Source organism: Haliotis rubra, unplaced genomic scaffold, assembly GCF_003918875.1.
Source record: "Haliotis rubra isolate DU_JTF1 unplaced genomic scaffold, ASM391887v1 Scf570, whole genome shotgun sequence".
Classification (NCBI taxonomy): domain Eukaryota; kingdom Metazoa; phylum Mollusca; class Gastropoda; order Lepetellida; family Haliotidae; genus Haliotis; species Haliotis rubra.
The window spans coordinates 291251-309231 of record NW_025767269.1 but is presented as its reverse complement, the minus strand read 5'-3'; the positions used below and the strand labels follow the sequence as shown (position 1 = coordinate 309231).

At 45.0% G+C, this 17981-nt stretch overlaps 1 protein-coding gene across 1 annotated transcript; it reads left to right on the top strand.

Annotated features, from left to right (window-relative positions):
* Positions 1-16564: 16564 nt before the first annotated feature.
* Positions 16565-17356, top strand: LOC124254333 (protein qua-1-like). The gene has a single exon (XM_046688255.1). It carries the CDS (start codon positions 16565-16567, stop codon positions 17354-17356), a length of 792 nt encoding a protein of 263 aa, XP_046544211.1.
* The last annotated feature ends 625 nt before the right edge of the window (positions 17357-17981 follow it).

Genomic DNA, 17981 nt, shown 5'->3' with positions numbered 1-17981 from the left:
TGAGATATAGCGTATATTACACAGTGATGTTTCAGAAATGGTTTATTCTACAGTAATGCATGTCATACACAATATTAAATATAATCTAGAAATGTTCAATAGACAGACAAGTATGGTTGTTGCGTAAGAAACGATAAAGATTCATGAGGGTGATTTTACAGCTGCTTCATCTTTCATTGTGGCCGACGCGAAACCCGAACCTGTCGAACACAAGGTGAGGTGAGGTGAAATTGGGTTTTACGTCGTGCTTGGGAATATTTCGCTCATATGACGACGTGCATGCGTGTGTATGTGTATGTGCGGCTGCTTGTACTAGCCCAGACTGAAGCTGGTTTTATAGTGCTAGCCCACTGAGATACCATGCTGCAGTGAAGCATGAATACCCCACTCAGACACATTATACTGACTCCGAGCCGACCAGTCCTTGTTGTACCCATTAATGCCGAGCGCCAGGCATGGACCAACACGTACCATATTTTAACGTCTTTTGGTTTGACGCGGTCGGGGATCGAACCCGCTACCTTCCGCTCTCCGGGCGGACGTTCTAACCAGTACACCACTCGAACACAAGGACTGCTGCACCATTGTCGCGGCGATTCCCGTGTATCGGGTCTATTACACATACACGTAGTATTTAGTCCAGCCATTGTAATGAATGAAGTGGAAAACCGATTCTGAAACCCAAACAATATGTATGTCTATGCACGGTAAACAGTAGACTAACAACTAGTCTCTGAAATGAACATATTTTACTGAAAAAAGTTCATAGTAAAAAAAAAATATAATGAAAAGGAGCCCTGAGACTTTCTTCATTTTCAGAAACTGAGGAAATCTAGACTTGCCACATTTTCTAGACTTGTGTGGGCTTTCTTGGATATATTTGCTTCAGGGTCTGTACGACAGACTAGGTAAACAGGATATGAATTCAATGTACACCGGGTTGTGCCCTGCGTAAGAAAATCTTGAATTAAATATGCTGGGAATCCCAGGTGACCCGAAGCTTAGGCGATGGACATGGTCTGGAAGGAAGGTACAAACCACAAACCCAAACAAATCCCAGCCGACCTGTTTGTCAGGATTCCAAACGTCAGTGTCCGGAAAACGCACCTCACGAGTTATGTACAAAACGTCTTCATGAACGGTCCGTTATATATTTGTCGAGTTGATTTAAGGATTAGTGTAATGAAGCCGATCCACGCTCGATGGGTAGTGTCCAGCTATGGCCAAGTGAAGAAAGACAAAGAGGCTGTTGTGCGTGGCTGGCGAGCATCCGGGCTGCTCGACAAAATGTCTGCAGGCAAGTGACTGAGTGAATAATGTTCTAATAAAGGATAGTGCTTAGAGACAATATGTTTTAAGTATGCTGCATTATTTTTAAATATGCAATATTATGGTATAATATGGAATAAAGTTTTTAAAACCACGAAAATTCGTTGCCGTTTCTGCGTCTTAAAACTTTTGCGAGGTCAGACCAAGCGCAAAGTTCGTAAAAATATCCTGCTCCCAAAATTTTCTTGTTTTACAGTATTCCAGGTCAAATGTCCATCTCATGTTGGTCAGCTGCAGCTTGTACCGGAAATGTGAGTGAGTATGGTTTTATGCCGTTTTTAGTAATATTCCCGCAATATAGAAAAATGGTTGCACCTGATATGGCTTCTGACATCGAGCCTTATGAGGAATTAAACGGGTCGTTAATGTGAAGCCCACATTTTGAACACCAGACTGCCCTACTGAGTTTTACCTCTACCTCTTTCCCCCTAGTTTCGACACCTGTTGTCCTCTTTTGTTGTCCATTTGTCCTTACCTGGGTTCCTTCCTGTCCTCACCCGGGCGCCGGGGTAGCCTAGTGGTTAAAGCGTTGGCTCGTCACGCCGAGGACCCGGGCTCGAATCCCCACATGGGTAAAATGTGTGAAGCCCATTTCTGGTGTCCCCCGCCGTGCTATTGCTGGAATATTGCTAAAAGCGGCGTAAATCCAAACTCAGTCAGTCAGTCAGTCCTCACCCCCTGTCCTTGATGTGAAGACATGTGTACAATTTCCTGTAAATATTTGAAAAGCGAGTGAATGAATGAGTGAGTGTGTGCGTTTAGTTTTACGCCACACTCAGCAATATTCCAGCTATATGCCGGCGGTTTGTAGATAATCGAGTCTGGACCAGACAATCCAGTGATCAACAGCATGGGCATCAATCTATGCAAATTGGGATACGATGTGTCAACCTAGTCAGCGAGCCTGACCACCCGATCCCGTTAGTCGCCTCGCACGACAAGCATAGGTTACTGAAGATCAATTCCAACCTGGATCTTCACGGGTCTTGAAAAGCAAATTATATATTGGATTTTTTGACAATGTCCATTTTAAAGGCCCCTCAATTGGAAATTTTCTTACTTTGATCTGTCACATGATAAAGTGCGGATATGTTTCACCTAAAGGTGAATGACATCGTAGAAAGGTCCATTGAGTACACAACTTGTACCAGAAAACTGACTATTTCAAAGGGATCACACAGTCCTGGTTTTCCCAAGGGGAGCAACTCAACACAGCACAGGCCTCCATGTCCTGTATGCCCTGTCATTAAGAGTCTGTATATAGTAACTCATGATAAAACATAAATACAGTGTGAAGCCCATTTCTGGTGTCCCCCGTCGTAATGTGTTGCTAAAAGCGGCGTATTGCTAAAAGCGGCGTGAAACTCACTCACTCACTCACTCACTCACTCACTCACTCACTCACTCACCACCACTCACTCACTCACTCACTCACTCACTCACTCACTCACATAAACACGACCACGACGTCTTAAAAGGTAATAAAACATTAAAATCAGCTTATGAATGTGGTGCTGCCTAATCGGAGTTGACGCGGTTGTTGGAGAAGGGTGTCGTGTTTGGAGTTGACGGTACCCATGTCGATCTGGATGGTTTGTGAGGCAGCCAGTCATTAATGTCTGTGTTGCGGGTTTATTAGGACAGTCCTGACACATGGACTCGCCCACAAGCTGTGTGTGTACAAAAGAATTCACCACCAGGAATGTCGTCGTAAATGTTTTCTGTAAGTCATCTGTTGGTGTAGTCTCCGCCATCGTTGACGTCCTTGGTAACACCACCGAAATGGTTTTATTTGTTAAAATAAGTTAGTGATTGAGGGGAAGTTAACCCCGTATTAACCAGGTTACCAGGGATCAAAGTCATTGAGTCTGGGATTTGAACCCACACCCACAGGGTCCTCGCCCGGCTGCAGGGATTTCTTCCACCTTGTTTTGTAAGAATGTCTCACAATAGCGACAATGCTTTATAAGAACGTCTCACAATACCGAAAATGCTATATAAGAACGTCTCACAACCGAAGCCATGCTTGCTTTGTAAGAATGTCTCACAATAGCGACCATGCTTTTCCAAAAACACCTTCACCATGGCGACCATATCGTCTAGGAATACCCTGTTATTCTGCTAGTGTCACAGGAGGCGATGGCACAACAGAGAAACATGCAGGACACAACAAACACATCAGGTACCCAACAAAACCACAACAAAGACATAAGAAAATCCCAACTGAGACACAACAGAAACACAACAAAAGCACAACAGAGACACCAAAACCTAGAGGGACCACAGTGACCGATGGAGACAATAGAGACCCGACATGGACACAACATGAACACAACAAGGGCACAACATGAACACAACAAGGGCACAGCGCGGCACAATCAACCTGGACTGACTGACTGACTGACTGAGGTATGGTTTTACGCCGTTTTTAGCAATATTCCAGCAATATCACGGCGGGGGACACCAGAAATGGGCTTCACAAATTGTACCCATGTGGGGAATCGAACCCGGGCCTTCGGCGTGACGAGCCAACGCTTTAACCACTAGGCTACCCCACCGCCCCCAAAATCAACCTGGAAATGTCCATGATCGACGGAAGCGAAACAAAAATCAACAGAGGCTTCCAAACGTATTGGTGTACAGATCTATTGATGACTCCATCAAACATCTCTGTCGTCAACTGCCCCAGTCTGTCTCCAGTACTGCCAGGTAACGGGTACTAAGCCAGGCAGTGACAGCAATTCTCATCTGATCAACATCGATAACAAGCAACCCTGTCACACATTCATTAGAAGAGTGCTTTGCGTGTTCCAGTCAAGCCCGATAACATCATGGGTTACTATTGTATTCAAACCAAACTCAGTATTATGGAATTCTTCCCATTCCTCAGGGAGGAGGTTGCTGGTCGTATACTTCACATAACTGTGTGAAAATGTCCGCTAATGTATTCACACACGGACTATTCACTTTCCGGGGAGGTCGTACATATAGGTCAGTGGTTTGAGGCGCCATATCTTGAAGTACGGGGTTAATTCCCTTTGTCGTGAATGGATCAGGTGTTTCATTAAAGACGCACGCTCCCAATGACCCCAACAAGCACGCATGCACGCACAATTCCACCCACCGACACACCCACTCACTCACTCACTGCGACAGTCTTGTGGAACACCATTTGTTGCTGATTGTCCAGGAGTGGTAGCACGGGGCCCCGTCCTCGTGATTTTAAACAAAGAGGTAAGCATCTATAATTTGAACTCACAACAAATATCTAACATAAATATGTGTCACATTTCCCGATCATCGAAGGCGATATAATGTGTCTCCATATATCTATGTAATGTTTTCCGGTCACAAATAGCGAACATCATTCTCTATCATCACGTTTTCCCTACAAATATCGATTAAAGTCCGTTTGACGTTTTCTCATCAGATATATCGACCTTTAGTCTATATGACGTTCTTCTTACACAGACACCCATCTAAACTGTTTTTTCCCAAAATATATATCGGAACAATTACATCAACAGAGGTATCGAAGGTTTCAGCAATTACAACTGTGTCCCTGTTCAATGTATTATTTGGCAAAATAGTCAGCCTTGATCGAGCTAGTCGTCCCAAAGCCCTATGTTCATTTAAACATGAGAAACGTGACGTAGCGTCCCATTGTGACGTCACACAGCTCATCGGTCATGTCAAGTGTGCTCCTCTCAGTGGGCTTCACCCGTTACAACTACGATGTAAGTCAAGTCACGGGTCTGACGGGCATCGAGGAGTGTACAGAATATGGCAGCGTCTTTTGTTTCAACGTCAAGTATTGAACGTATCTTGATTTCCCAGTGAACGACCAACGCACATCCGAGATTAAAAGCAGCTAACAGTAAGTGCCCCGCACTCCAGAGATAAGAGATGCGTATATTGTAAACAGTTATTTTTCAATTAACGACCAGACTTCTAAATAATAGTTGCAAGCTATCTGAACGCAAAAGTAGGAAGCATGACGCAGTTGATTCCAGATAAACGCACGCTGAGGCGAAAACGGGTACACAATATTGTTATCCTTGTTCAGGGCGGTTGCTACTGTTTCACGTATCATATTCAAAAGTCAGGCGCCAAGCGAGTGCAGCCATACACGTTAGGGGCCAAATCGTTATTGTCACAAGCCCACATCATGTAACATATGTTTGAATATGTCACGTCTACGTCGTCAAACGACGAGTTGAATATAACATCCATGGTAAGGGCAATGACTTGTATATCACTGGCCCTGTTCGTGTCATGTACGTGGTTTCTTTTGTGATGGAGGGATAATTGTTGAAAATTGCCACGTAAACTGCGGATATTTAGATGTCTCCCACAGATAAAACACAGTTATATTTGCTCGTGTTATCGTTAGGTTTACGACTTCAAACCTTACCCTTGCCACTGTATCTTGTCGTTGATATTTATGAATATTTATGATTTACTAAAAACTTCTATTGTGTGTGGTCCTATATTGGCTTTTCTTTCCACCGTGGCTCCAAGCCAAGGAACTGCGCTAAAGAACAACTTTATTTCAATATTTTCTCGTGTGAAATTTTCAGAAAGTAAACTTTTAAACAAACAGGCCGTTTTGGAAAAAGTCGATGTTTAAATATTGAACATGTCAATTCACTTACTGATATATGAATTTGCTCAGTATGCGTGACAGATTTAAACACATATGACATGTTATATTTGTCATCTAAGTGTGGGAGAGGACAGCTTGTCTACCAGCAAGAAAAGGACCACGTGAAAAGAAACTGTAAAAGCTAGAAGCGGGTTCAGCAGCTCACCTTCTCACAGCGAGACATTGTGAGAGCGATATGCTCTTGGGCAAGGAATGGAAGACCTCATGAAGGACACACCCTAAATCAGAAACCTTCATGAAAGCAGTTGCAAACGGGTTTGAGAAGTTCAAGGTCAATCCATACAACAGGATTGTGATGATTTGATCAGTCAGAACAATCCTTGTGAACTTTGCAACAATTCAATCAACCTTCTTAACCGATAAAGCGGGATATATTTGTTTGTTTAAATAATTACCATTTGCATTCATTTTGATTGCTTGACGTTTGTATTTTTGACGCCGCACACAGCAATTGTCCAGCTGCATGTCGGCGGTCTGTAAATAATCGAGTCGGGACCAGACAATCTACTCAACTGCGATGGGATGACATCAACCATGACAGCGAGTCTGACCACTCTTACGACTAGCATGGGCTGTTGAAGATCAGGCCCCAATAAGTCTAAGATCAGGCCCCAATTTCTCGAACAAACTTAAGTCTGAGTTTTGACTTAAGTTAGAGCTTTTACTCAAATTTGAGAAAACGCAGGAAAATGCATTTCCTAGAATAAAATGAAATCAATATTAAGCTCAAACATAGTAGACAATTTGAGTTTGGGGGATATATTACTGAAGTTATTTGGGCTTTTCTGTTTTAAAATGCACTTGAGTTTGAGATCTGAGTAACAACTTAAGTTTGTTTCGAGAAATCGGGGCCAGATCTAACCTGGATAGTCACGGGTTACATTCCGTGAACATATTTGTTAATCTGTTATCCATCGTCCTTTTTCGGGAGTTAACTTTAACGGTTATCGCAATGACAGTCGCTGGCGCTTTGGACTGGATCTGCCACTCAGCGACGTCGACCCATACAGCATAACAAACACGCACATGTCGACACACGGACCAATATTGGAATGAAAGTCCCCGTCGTTAGCCCAAGATACACTCAGACTGTTACTATTACTGGGCATCTGTCCATTGCAGTAGTCACTCATTTAGATATCAGTATTGCTGCTATTCCGAGGTCGGGATTGCTAGCTGGGATCATCCGGTTTGAGGTCGCCATTGCTTGCAAGGTTAGTCGTTCCGAGGTCGGGGACCTTAATGTGGCGCAACGTGGCGTATATTTCTACATAAGTATTATCCCAGTCGAAACAGTTACTGAAAACTATTCCTCTTGAGGTTCTGGCTCCTAGTTTTATTGTCAACAAAATGGCCGCTGTGTTTGTTTTTAAAGACAATCGTTACAACTGTATACCACATCGTCCTACCTGGAGGACCAGACCACCAACAGAAAAACACGACAGATCAAGGTAATTGATTGAGTGAGTGAGTATGGTGTTACGCCGCTTTTAGCAATATTCCAGCAATATCACGGCGGGGGACACCGTCCCAGAAATGAGCTTCACACAATGTACCCATTTCCAGCAACATCACGGGGATCTCACAACCCAAGTGATCTTCGGCGTGACGAGCCAACGCTTTAACCACTAGGCTACCCCACCGCCCCTCTATGTACGAGAAACGTGTTACTGTCCTACTGTACTGTACTATAAGAAACCCACACACCTTTCACTGCAGTGGATTAAGTAAGAGACAACACGCATGTTACTGCAGTAAAGTTAAGTATGCGAAAACCGTGAAAATGGATAAAAATTCTACCGCGAAAATTAGGAATTCGAAAAAAAGTGATTAATCATATGAAGCTTCATTTTGAGTTTCCTTTATGCTGTAATGGACAAGCTTTTGTCATGTAGTGCTGTAATGAATTGGCGGCTGTAACCAGAGAGCCATTCATCAATCTTGACCATTTTCACCATCCTCCGGCAATTAGTTTTACAAAATGATTTGAGAGCGGATTAGTCACACACAACCACCGGAAACAGACAATGGCCCGATACCACAGGACCGCATTCATCACCGGTTTTCTGGTATATTTGATCGATTCCTGTTTGTTAAGGTATTTGGTCGGCCCAGATTCGTGATATCTTAAGTAACATTTGTATGACAAGTTCAACGGTGGTGCTGCTCAATCGAAAGATACCGTACGGTTGAAATAAGATTCAGCTAAGTGTGAGTGAGTGAGTTTTGTTCAAACCATTTTGAACAGTATTCCACTTTTCTATCACAGCGTAGAGACCCGTGAAGATCCGGGGTAGAATGGGTCTTGGCACAAAAGGTCTTCAGGCAACCCAGGTTCTTGACTTGGTCATAAAATAGGCGACTATGCTTGTCGTAAAAGGCGACTAACGGGATCGGGTGGTCAGGCTCGCTGACTTGGTTGACACATGTCGTCGGTTCCCAATTGCGCAGATCGATGCTCATGCTGTTGATCACTGGATTGTCTGGTCCAGATTCGATTATTTACAGACCGCCGCCATATAGCTGGAATATTGCTGAGTGCGGCGTAAAACTAAACGCACTCACTCACTCTGACTTGGTTGACACATGTCATCGGTTCAGCCATACTCACTTACTCCATCACGGGGTGCCATCTCAGGCAGGAGGAAAGCCCTATGTGATACAGGTCTCTGATGTTTACCGCTGAAACCCACGTTGACGGATACAAACCTAGAAACCTACTCAGGGCGTAAGCAATTCAAAACAATAATAGATTTCTGGTGTGCCGGGACGGTGGGGCATCTTAGTTGTCACACCATTCGCTCGTCACGCCGAAGATCCGGGTTTGATTCCCTACATGGGTACAATGTGTGAAGCCCATTTGTGGTGTCCCCGCCGTGATATTGCTGGAATATTGCTATAAGCGGCATTAAGCTGAACTCACTCACTCACTCCATGGGAGGCGACAACCCACTAGGCTACCCCACCGCGCGCGTTCATATACAGTGGTCAATATTTATCGCATGTATGCGAAAAATATACCTTTGTTTTAGAACTGCAACTAAACTACAAAGAGTGAAAATTTTGTAATTAAAAACATTGAAAATATAAATGCTTGTGGCGGAGGTCTGTGTCATGTTGTTTTGGGGTATCGCAGAGGAAGTGATCAGAATTATCTCTTCTTATTACAAAACATAAAGTCATTATGCTTTGTCACACTTCGCTTTCTTGTAGGAAACTTTATCTGTCTGCGATATTGTGTAACAGAAATACTTGCATTTTATCTCGTTTGGAGTCATATGTCCTCGTGATATTTGCCATATGACTAATCTCATATCGTGAGACAGTGACTCTAATATCAAGTCGAGCGTTTCTAATTCATCAAAAAGGTTCGTTTCTTCAGCTTTTCTGCATTTATACGTCCAACGCAGACTGTTTAGAGTCAAGTTTCTATGCCTAATACGACACATCCATCAATATTAATGTATTTCTACCTGAATCTTGATTAGTCGTCGTCTAGAAAACAGCTTGCAGCCATTTTCCAACTTGAGGAGACGAATCGTCTGTGGATTGGCGCCTTGCTCCGCATGTTCACGATTGCACGTGACAAGTGCGGAGAAAAATCACAAATCATTTCCCTTGTGCAAATTTATTTTCATTCTGGTCCTCTTTAAGTTTCTACTAATTCGTCAGATTTGCAAAATAATGGTTGCGCGTGTTAGAGACGAGGGGGGAGCTAGGAAGCCCTAACAGGCTGGAAATCACCAATGGTTTGATAAATGATATGCTTGCATGGCAGTGATTTGAGAACGAGAGAAATAGCCATCTCCACCCAGTCGCTAAGTCTGCATGACGGCGGAATAACGCCACAATTAACTAGCCATGTTTCCATATCACATTTCTCTTCAATAAAACCCGGCAATAATGACGACATACTCCACACCGTCGTCCACAACAGCGCACGCGGTAACCTAAATGCTAAATATTATTTTCATTTAATAACACGTAATTCATTTAATAACTATAGAACACTCATATGCTCTTAAAGTACCTTTAACAAAACACGAAACGTTAATTTGCCAATTTCACTTAATACGCATTAACATGCTGCAAATCATTAAAAATAATTATGAAGGCGAGCTGGAATAGGCACGCAGTACGGTTGTACTTCCGGACAAAATGTAATAAAATACGATTCATTATTTCAGCAAAAATATTGAAAATGATTCTTCGATAATGCCACTTGTGGGTAAGCTTCATTCTTTATTCAATCCGGATTCGAAACTAGGTATTTTATGTGACTGGCAAACACACAAACACCCAGCTTTCCTTTCCTAACGATGATGGTAAGAGTTTTACTTGGCGCGCCTGGCTGTCCGTCTGGCGAGGTCTACCCCTCGGTGTAAAAATCACAAACGTAGTCCGCGTCAACCTCCACAAACGTAATTCTCTCGACAAAAGCTGTTTTTAAAAGTTATGCCAAAGGGTCACACGGTCTCAGAACAATACATCGAGCGTCACAGACCTCAAGCTCAATTACTTTTATGTACGCTAAATTCGTTTTTTGTAGTTTGCTCCCGCTTTTTTAAGCAGCCCCCTCCTGTGCCATCGATCAGATGAGGCATCGTTAAAACTAAAATGCCCTTGTTGCTCAGGGCATATAAAACAAAAAAACTAGTTTGATATATAGCACTCGGGACTCGGCCTAGGGGATGGTGCGCTGTTGCGTCTGGAGTAAAGGTTTGGCGAGATATGCATTATTTATAAACGTCTTTGGCAATTTGATTAATAATTTTCATAACACAGTATATCGGTATAACTTATAAGCCGGCAGCACTTGGACACGGCGGTGGAGCGAATTTGAATTTTTATCAAACCTTCAGGCAGCTCAAAGTAAATTGATATTTTCAATTCTAAATGAGGTTTGGAAGGACGATTTAGATAAAGTTCGCTCACATTCCTTTAATAATTAATATGTACGTACGTACATGCCCGGAGAGACCGTCCGTATCTACTCGGATCATCCTCAAAAGGGGCGGTGGGGTAGCCTAGTGGTTAAAGCGTTGGCTCGTCAAGCCGAAGACCCGGGTTCGAATCCCCACATGGGTACAATGTGTGAAGCCCATTTCTGGTGTCCCCCGCCGTGATGTTGCTGGAATATTGCTAAAAGCGGCGTAAAACCAAACTCAGTCAGTCAGTCATCCTCAAAAAAAATTTTTTAAAGAAATGTTTGACGTATTGGGAATGTATGGTTGCAGGTTGTTTTTAAATGATGTCGAATTTGTTTTCAAAACTGGACTCTGTAATCTGGTCGTGATGGTGGTGTAAAGTGAGTGTAAACATTTCGGATGAGCAATATTTGTCTATACATTCAGGAAATGCCAACGAACGATGTTTCAGTCTATAAAAGCCAGTTTTCCATTGTCGATGGCGGGCAAGAAAACAGAAGCAGTCTCCAAGCCTCGACTTATATTTGTTTGAAACAAGATTGACCCGTGCGCAAGTACACGGCCCACGTTAGCTTAATTAATGATTTTCCTTCTCTAATCTCAAGCCAGGAAATTATTAAACTCGATTTGGAGACAAACGGGGGAAATATCACGTTAAAAGGTCGCTGTGAGGTTGCTCTCGTCCCTAGTCGATGTCTCGGTCAGTGGTTGGAATGTTGTACATTGGCTAGGTAACCCACGTAACTGCCGAAACTCGATACGTTGTCGTCACATTGTCGACCGCTGCCGCCAACCGTTCGGAATGTCGTAAATTCTGCTTAAAAAGCCCAATTAAGCCCCCGGTCGTACAAACATTGCACAGACTGCCGTGCTTCCTGAAAATATCGTAAATTTAATGCTGAGATTCGGTGAAAGTCGTGTGTCTCAGAACTGTCTACATAGAAAGGTAGCTTGTGGCTCCAAAGCATCGATCAGGGCGATTGTGGCATGGGAAATTACGTTGTAATGCACGCTTAGTTCCTAGACGTAGACAATATTGCAAAATAAGAAGTTTGTAAAATATATAGACTGAACGTGATATTAACAACAGATCAGCAAGCGATCGGCAACTGAAATAGGACAAAGAAACTCATGTAGAAAGAGCGTCTCGGCTGTGTAATCATACACGTTGGATCGTGTGTGTATCTTGTAGAGGACGACTTGAAACGTCCGGCCTTGCTGATCAATCGATTTCTTTTGTCTCTGAAACATAAATCGCAGAAAAGGACCATGCTTGGCAAATAAATATTATGGTTATATTCGGGTAAACATTTAGCCCTTTTTCTTTAGTTCAGTGGTCGATGTGAACGTCAGACAACTGGAATTTGTGAGTGAATGCTGTTTTCAGCCGCTTTCAGAACTTCTTGTCGTACCTGGTGCATGACAATCGGAATCGAACCCAGGTTCTTGGTGTGAGCAGGATCCAGTTACCGGGTCACCCACGTGACACTGAGACAGCTGGAGAAGGTAGTTGTGCGAATGTACATTTCTCAGCTGGGTTGATGACAGATATATTCGTCACATCCGTTATAACAGATATATCGGTGAAGACAGTCATATCAGGCAGGTCAGTGAAATCGCTCATATCTCATACCAATCACACCAGTGACGTCATTCATACCTGTGACATCAGTGTCAGTTTTGTGCTGGCGGACGGATACCCCACCATTACCATGGGGCCGTGAGGTATCATCTTATAACGCAGAAACCAAAAACAATGTGGCAACTATTTGCTGCATGAATGAGACCGAAGACATTTACAGCTTTGGTGACACCAGGCATATGGTGACAGTGTATACTGAGTCAAAAAAAAACTTCACAAAATGTAATTTGAAAAATAATGAATAATTTTTCTCTGATGGTACATCTATGTATCCGAAATGGGATCCCTATCTTTCGACTCTAGAAAAACGTTAGCAAAACCCACTCAAACCCATCCATTCGTCGTGCAAATGACGTTAGTGCCAAATCAGGTTTTGCACGTGCAGTCGATCACGTGATCTTCGCATCGAAGTTTTCTTCATATGCACGTGTTTGCATTGGCCTCAAGAATTGAAAAAACACTTTTAAACCACAGTTCTAACGGTACTTGAAATGCCACGATAGTCCACTGTGCAACGTGAACGTGCCGTTGGCATGTTGCAAGCGGGAAGATCAGTTATTGACGTCGCAAGAGCAATGGGATGCAGCCGTCGTACTGTGTATGACTTGCGAGGTCGTCTACAACAAACTGGCACCACTTCTGATCGCCCAAGGTCGGGTCGTCCACGTGTGACGTCACGAGCAGAAGACCGTCAAATCGTCCTACGTCACCTACGTGACAGATTTCTGCCAGCTACACGAACCAGGGCTGAGATGTTTAGAGGTCGACTGTCCTCACAGACCATTCAAAATCGGTTGCGGGCTGCCAATCTCCATTCTCGACGTCCATATCGTGGGCCAATATTGAAGCCGTTTCATCAACGTCAACGTCTGCTGTGGGCCCAACGTCACCTCCGATGGACCCAGAGACTGGAATCGAGTCGTCTTTAGCGATGAATCCGGGTTTACCCTCAGATTCGCGGACGGCAGGCATAGAGTCTGGAGACGACGTCGTGAATGGTATGCCCAATGTTGTGTACAGGAAGTCGACAGATTCGGGGGCGGAAGTTGCATGGTGTGGGGTGCTTTCTGTGGGAACAACCTTTCCCGACTTCTGGTCATCTGTGGAAACCTCACAGCTGCTGCTTACCGCGACCAGGTGCTCACCCCTGAACTCGTTCCTTTCATGGCGGCTCATAGCCCAGGTATACAGTTCCAGCATGATAATGCTCGGCCGCATACCGCGATGTTGACACGAAATTTCCTTCAAAACGCTGGAATCAAACTCATGGACTGGCCATCGAGGTCCCCTGACCTTAATCCAATAGAGTACGTTTGGGATGCACTTGGGAGAAGGCTTCGTGGTCTTAGGAACCAACCTCAGAATTTGCACGAACTTGGCTCTGCCTTGCAAGAGCAATAGCGCAGAATCCCCAACCACGTGTTCACAAGCATCAGGCAGTCGATGAGGAGACGGTGTTTGGCAGTGGTGAATGCGCGGGCGGCCATACACGATATTGAACTGAGAAATTTCGCATTTTTATTCTTGTGACTTGACATTCTGTATACCCATGTTTTGCAACGGCGGTGTAGCCTAATGGAACTGATTATGGCACTGTCAGTGTATCGAGTACATCACACAGATCTCAGCAATGAAATAATAACAATTTAACCAACTTACCATCTCTTGTTCTTTTTTTAGTGCCCTGAAGAAAGAATGTGAAGTTTCTTTTTTGACTCAGTATATATATTGGACATTTAGTCCGCAGAATAATGGTATGGAAATATATCTTTATCCCCAATCCAATCCGTTTTAAGTGGGGCCGAGGACAATCCTCAGTTTCAGATCTGCTGAGGCAGTCTAGACTTCCCAAATTGTTTTAGACCTGATTAGGACAACAATTCAATGTATTCTCTAGGCCCGGGAAACAAACTCACTGAGACAATCAAAACTTGCCAAATTCTATGTGAGGCGAGGTGAAATTGGGTTTATCGTCGTGCTTGAGAATATTTCGCTCATATGACGACGTGCATGCTCGTGTATGTGTGTGCGCGGCTGCTTGTACTAGCCCAGTGAGTGAGAGTGAGTTTAGTTTTACGCCGCACTCAGCAATATCCCAGCTATATGGCGGCGGCGGTCTGTAAATAATCGAGTCTGGACCAGACTGTACTAGCCCAGACTGAAGCTGGTTTTATAGTGCTAGCCCACAGAGATACCATGCCACAGTGAAGCATGAATACCCCACTCAGACACATTATACTGACTCCAAGCCGACCAGTCCTTGTTGTACCCATTAATGCCGAGCGCCAGGCAGGGACCAACAAGTACCATATTTTAACGTCTTTTGGTATGACGCGGTCGGGAATCGAGCCCGCGACTTTCCGCTCTCCGGGCGAACGCTCTAACCACTACACCACGGAGGCGGTTACCAAATTCTAGACTTGAGGTGGACTCCTGTTTGATTTATTCTCTTGTGTGAGTGAGTGAGTGAGTTATTATTTAACGTCACATCGGCAATATTTCAGCCATATCGTGACGATATTCTCTTGTGTCTGGGAGTCAGACGTACTGAAGCAATATAGACTTGCCCAGTCATTCTAGATTTGAGTAGGCCTGTTATTTGATTCATTCTCCTGTGTCTGGCAGTGAGACGTACTAAAGCAAACTAGACTTGCCAAATCGTTCTGGATTTGAGATGGAGTCCTATTTCATTTTTCCCTCTGACGTCAGTTTGTAGTTTGTTTTGAGCCACACTCGGCAACACTCCAGCTGTGTGATACGATGAGTGAGTGAGTTGGTTTTACGCTGCTTTTATCAATATTCCAGCAATCTCACGGCGGGGGGACATCAGTAATGGGCTTTACACAATATACCCATCGAATCGAACCCGGACCTTCGGCGGAATGAGCGAACGCTTCAACCACTAGGCTACCCCACCGCCCCAGTATACGCTGAAATGCATGGACGAAGTCAGTCAGCCTGATCCCCTGTCCCGTTAGGTGCCTCTTGTGACAAACAGGAGGAACCTTCAATTCCAACTCGGAATTTTACGGACCGTGATCTGATTTTGCTTGTGACATATATTTACATAACCGGAAGGAGTCCAGATAGTCCTTTCATTTTCTCTGCAAAAATCTAGACTTACCAAATGTGTAATGTGTTTGAAATGTGCCGTTGAGAGTGTCCACACCGGGGTTTCACCCGCCGGTCAATAGTGTTCGTGATGGAATTGACCATCACTCATCCTTCTAAAGCACTCAGATCAAGAGATCAGCGTGTTTATAGTGACTGTCTGTTTCCCGGCACCCGCAACATTGATTTATCGGCGGCGGCCGTCACGCGATGGACACTGCAGCAGCGCATAAACTGTCACGCACGTGCTGCACGGGATGAACGTGTTTGATGTCAAGGTGAAACACTTCAGTGAAGTTTGCTGTATCGTAGTAGCATCACGGAGTGTCGTCACAATGAGCTGATGAAGGCCCGAACGTCCTCACATCATGATAATGCTCAGCGGACTTTACGGGAGGGAACTCACTCATCGGCAGGGTGATGGGACTCGATCCGGCGGACATCTAAGGGCGGTAACTCTGCTCAGTGACGACACGACAACCGGCGGACATCTATCTGTGGTAACTCAAAGAAAACTTTGCAATCTACAAATCTATGGTATTTAAAAAGAGTGTAACACCTGCGTTTACTAGTGAGGTGTTAGGCTTAACGCCGCTGCTGGTAGAGCCGGTAGGCGACAGTTACATCTCAATGTGTCAGCTTGATGTGGGAGAAACGTTTCATTCATTCCTTGTTTTTTTGGTGGGAAACGTCGTCAAAAATTTCGAGTGATATCTATTATGAAATATAACTGAATCAGCTAGCTGAAGGGGCCCAGGGGTAATAAAGCACCCTTATCAATTGTCTTAAATAACGCAACATGTCACGCTTTGAGAGACTAAAGGGAACCAGAACCAACACATTGTTGGAGATACACACTAAAACCTGGAGATATATCTCTGATAAAACATGGGCGTAACAGAGATGGTCCAGGTAGATGGTTCAGGGAGATGGTCCAGGGAGATGGTACAAGGAGATGGTACAGAGAGAATGTCCAGGGAGATGACCAGTGAGATGGCCAGAGAGGGTCCAGGGAGATTCAGGGGATGGTCCAGGGAGATGATGAGTCCAGGAGATGGTCCAGGAGATGGTCCAGGGAGATGGTCCAGGAGATGGGCCAGGGGAGATGGTCCAGGGAGATGGTCCAGGAGATGGTCCAATGGTCCAGGAGATGGTCCAGGGAGATGGTCCAGGGAGAGATGGTCCAGGGAGATGGTCAGAGAGGTCCAGATGGTCAGGGAGATGGTCCATGGAGATGGTCCAGGAGAGATGGTCCAGGGAGGGGATGTCCAGAAATGGTCCAGGAGATGGTCCAGGGAGATGGTACAGGAGATGGTACAGAGAGATGGTCCAGGAGATGGCCAGGGAGATGGAGAGAGATGGTTCAGGAGATGGTCCAAGGGAGATGGTCCAGGAGATGGTCCAGAGAGATGGTCCAGGGAGATGGTAGATGGTCAAGGAGATGGTCAGAGAGATGGTCCAGAGAGATGGTCCAGGATGAGATGGTCCAGAGAGATGGTACAGGAGATGGAGATGGTTGGTCAGGGAGATGGTCCAGGATATGGTCCAGGAGATGGTCCAGGAGATGGCCAGAGAGATGGTCCAGGAGATGGTCCAGAGAGATGGTCCAGGATGAGATGGCCAGAGAAGATGGTCCAGGGAGATGGTTCAGGGAGATGGTTCAGGGAGATGGTCAGGTAAATGGTCAGAGAGATGGTACAAGGAGATGGTTCCAGGGAGATGGTCCAGGAGATGGTCAGAGAGATGGTTGGTCAGGGAGATGGCCAGAGAGATGGCCAGGGAGATGGTACAGGGAGATGGTCCAGGGAGATGGCCAGAGAGATGGTCCAGAGAGATGGCCAGAGAGATGTTTCAGGGAGATGGTCCAGAGAGATGGTCCAGGGAGATGGTTCAGGAGATGGCCAGAATGGGAGATGTTCAGGGCCAGATGGTTCAGGGAGATGGCCAGAGAGATGGCCAGGGAGATAGTACAGGAGATGGTCCAGGGAGATGGCCAGAGAGATCGTTCAGGGAGATGGCCAGAGACATGGCCAGGAGATGTTCCAGGGAGATGGTCCAGAGAGATGGTCCAGGGAGTTGGTCCAGGAATGAGATGGCCAGAATGGTCCGAGAGATTGTCCAGTGAGATGGTCCAGGGAAGATAGCCAGGGAGATGGTTCAGGAGATGGTCCAGATGGCCAGAGAGATGGCCAGGGAGATGGTCCAGGGAGATGGCCTGGGAGATGGCCAGAGAGATGGCCAGGGAGATGGTCCAGAGAGAATGGCCAGGGAGAGATGGTAGCCAGGGAGATGGTTCAGGGAGATG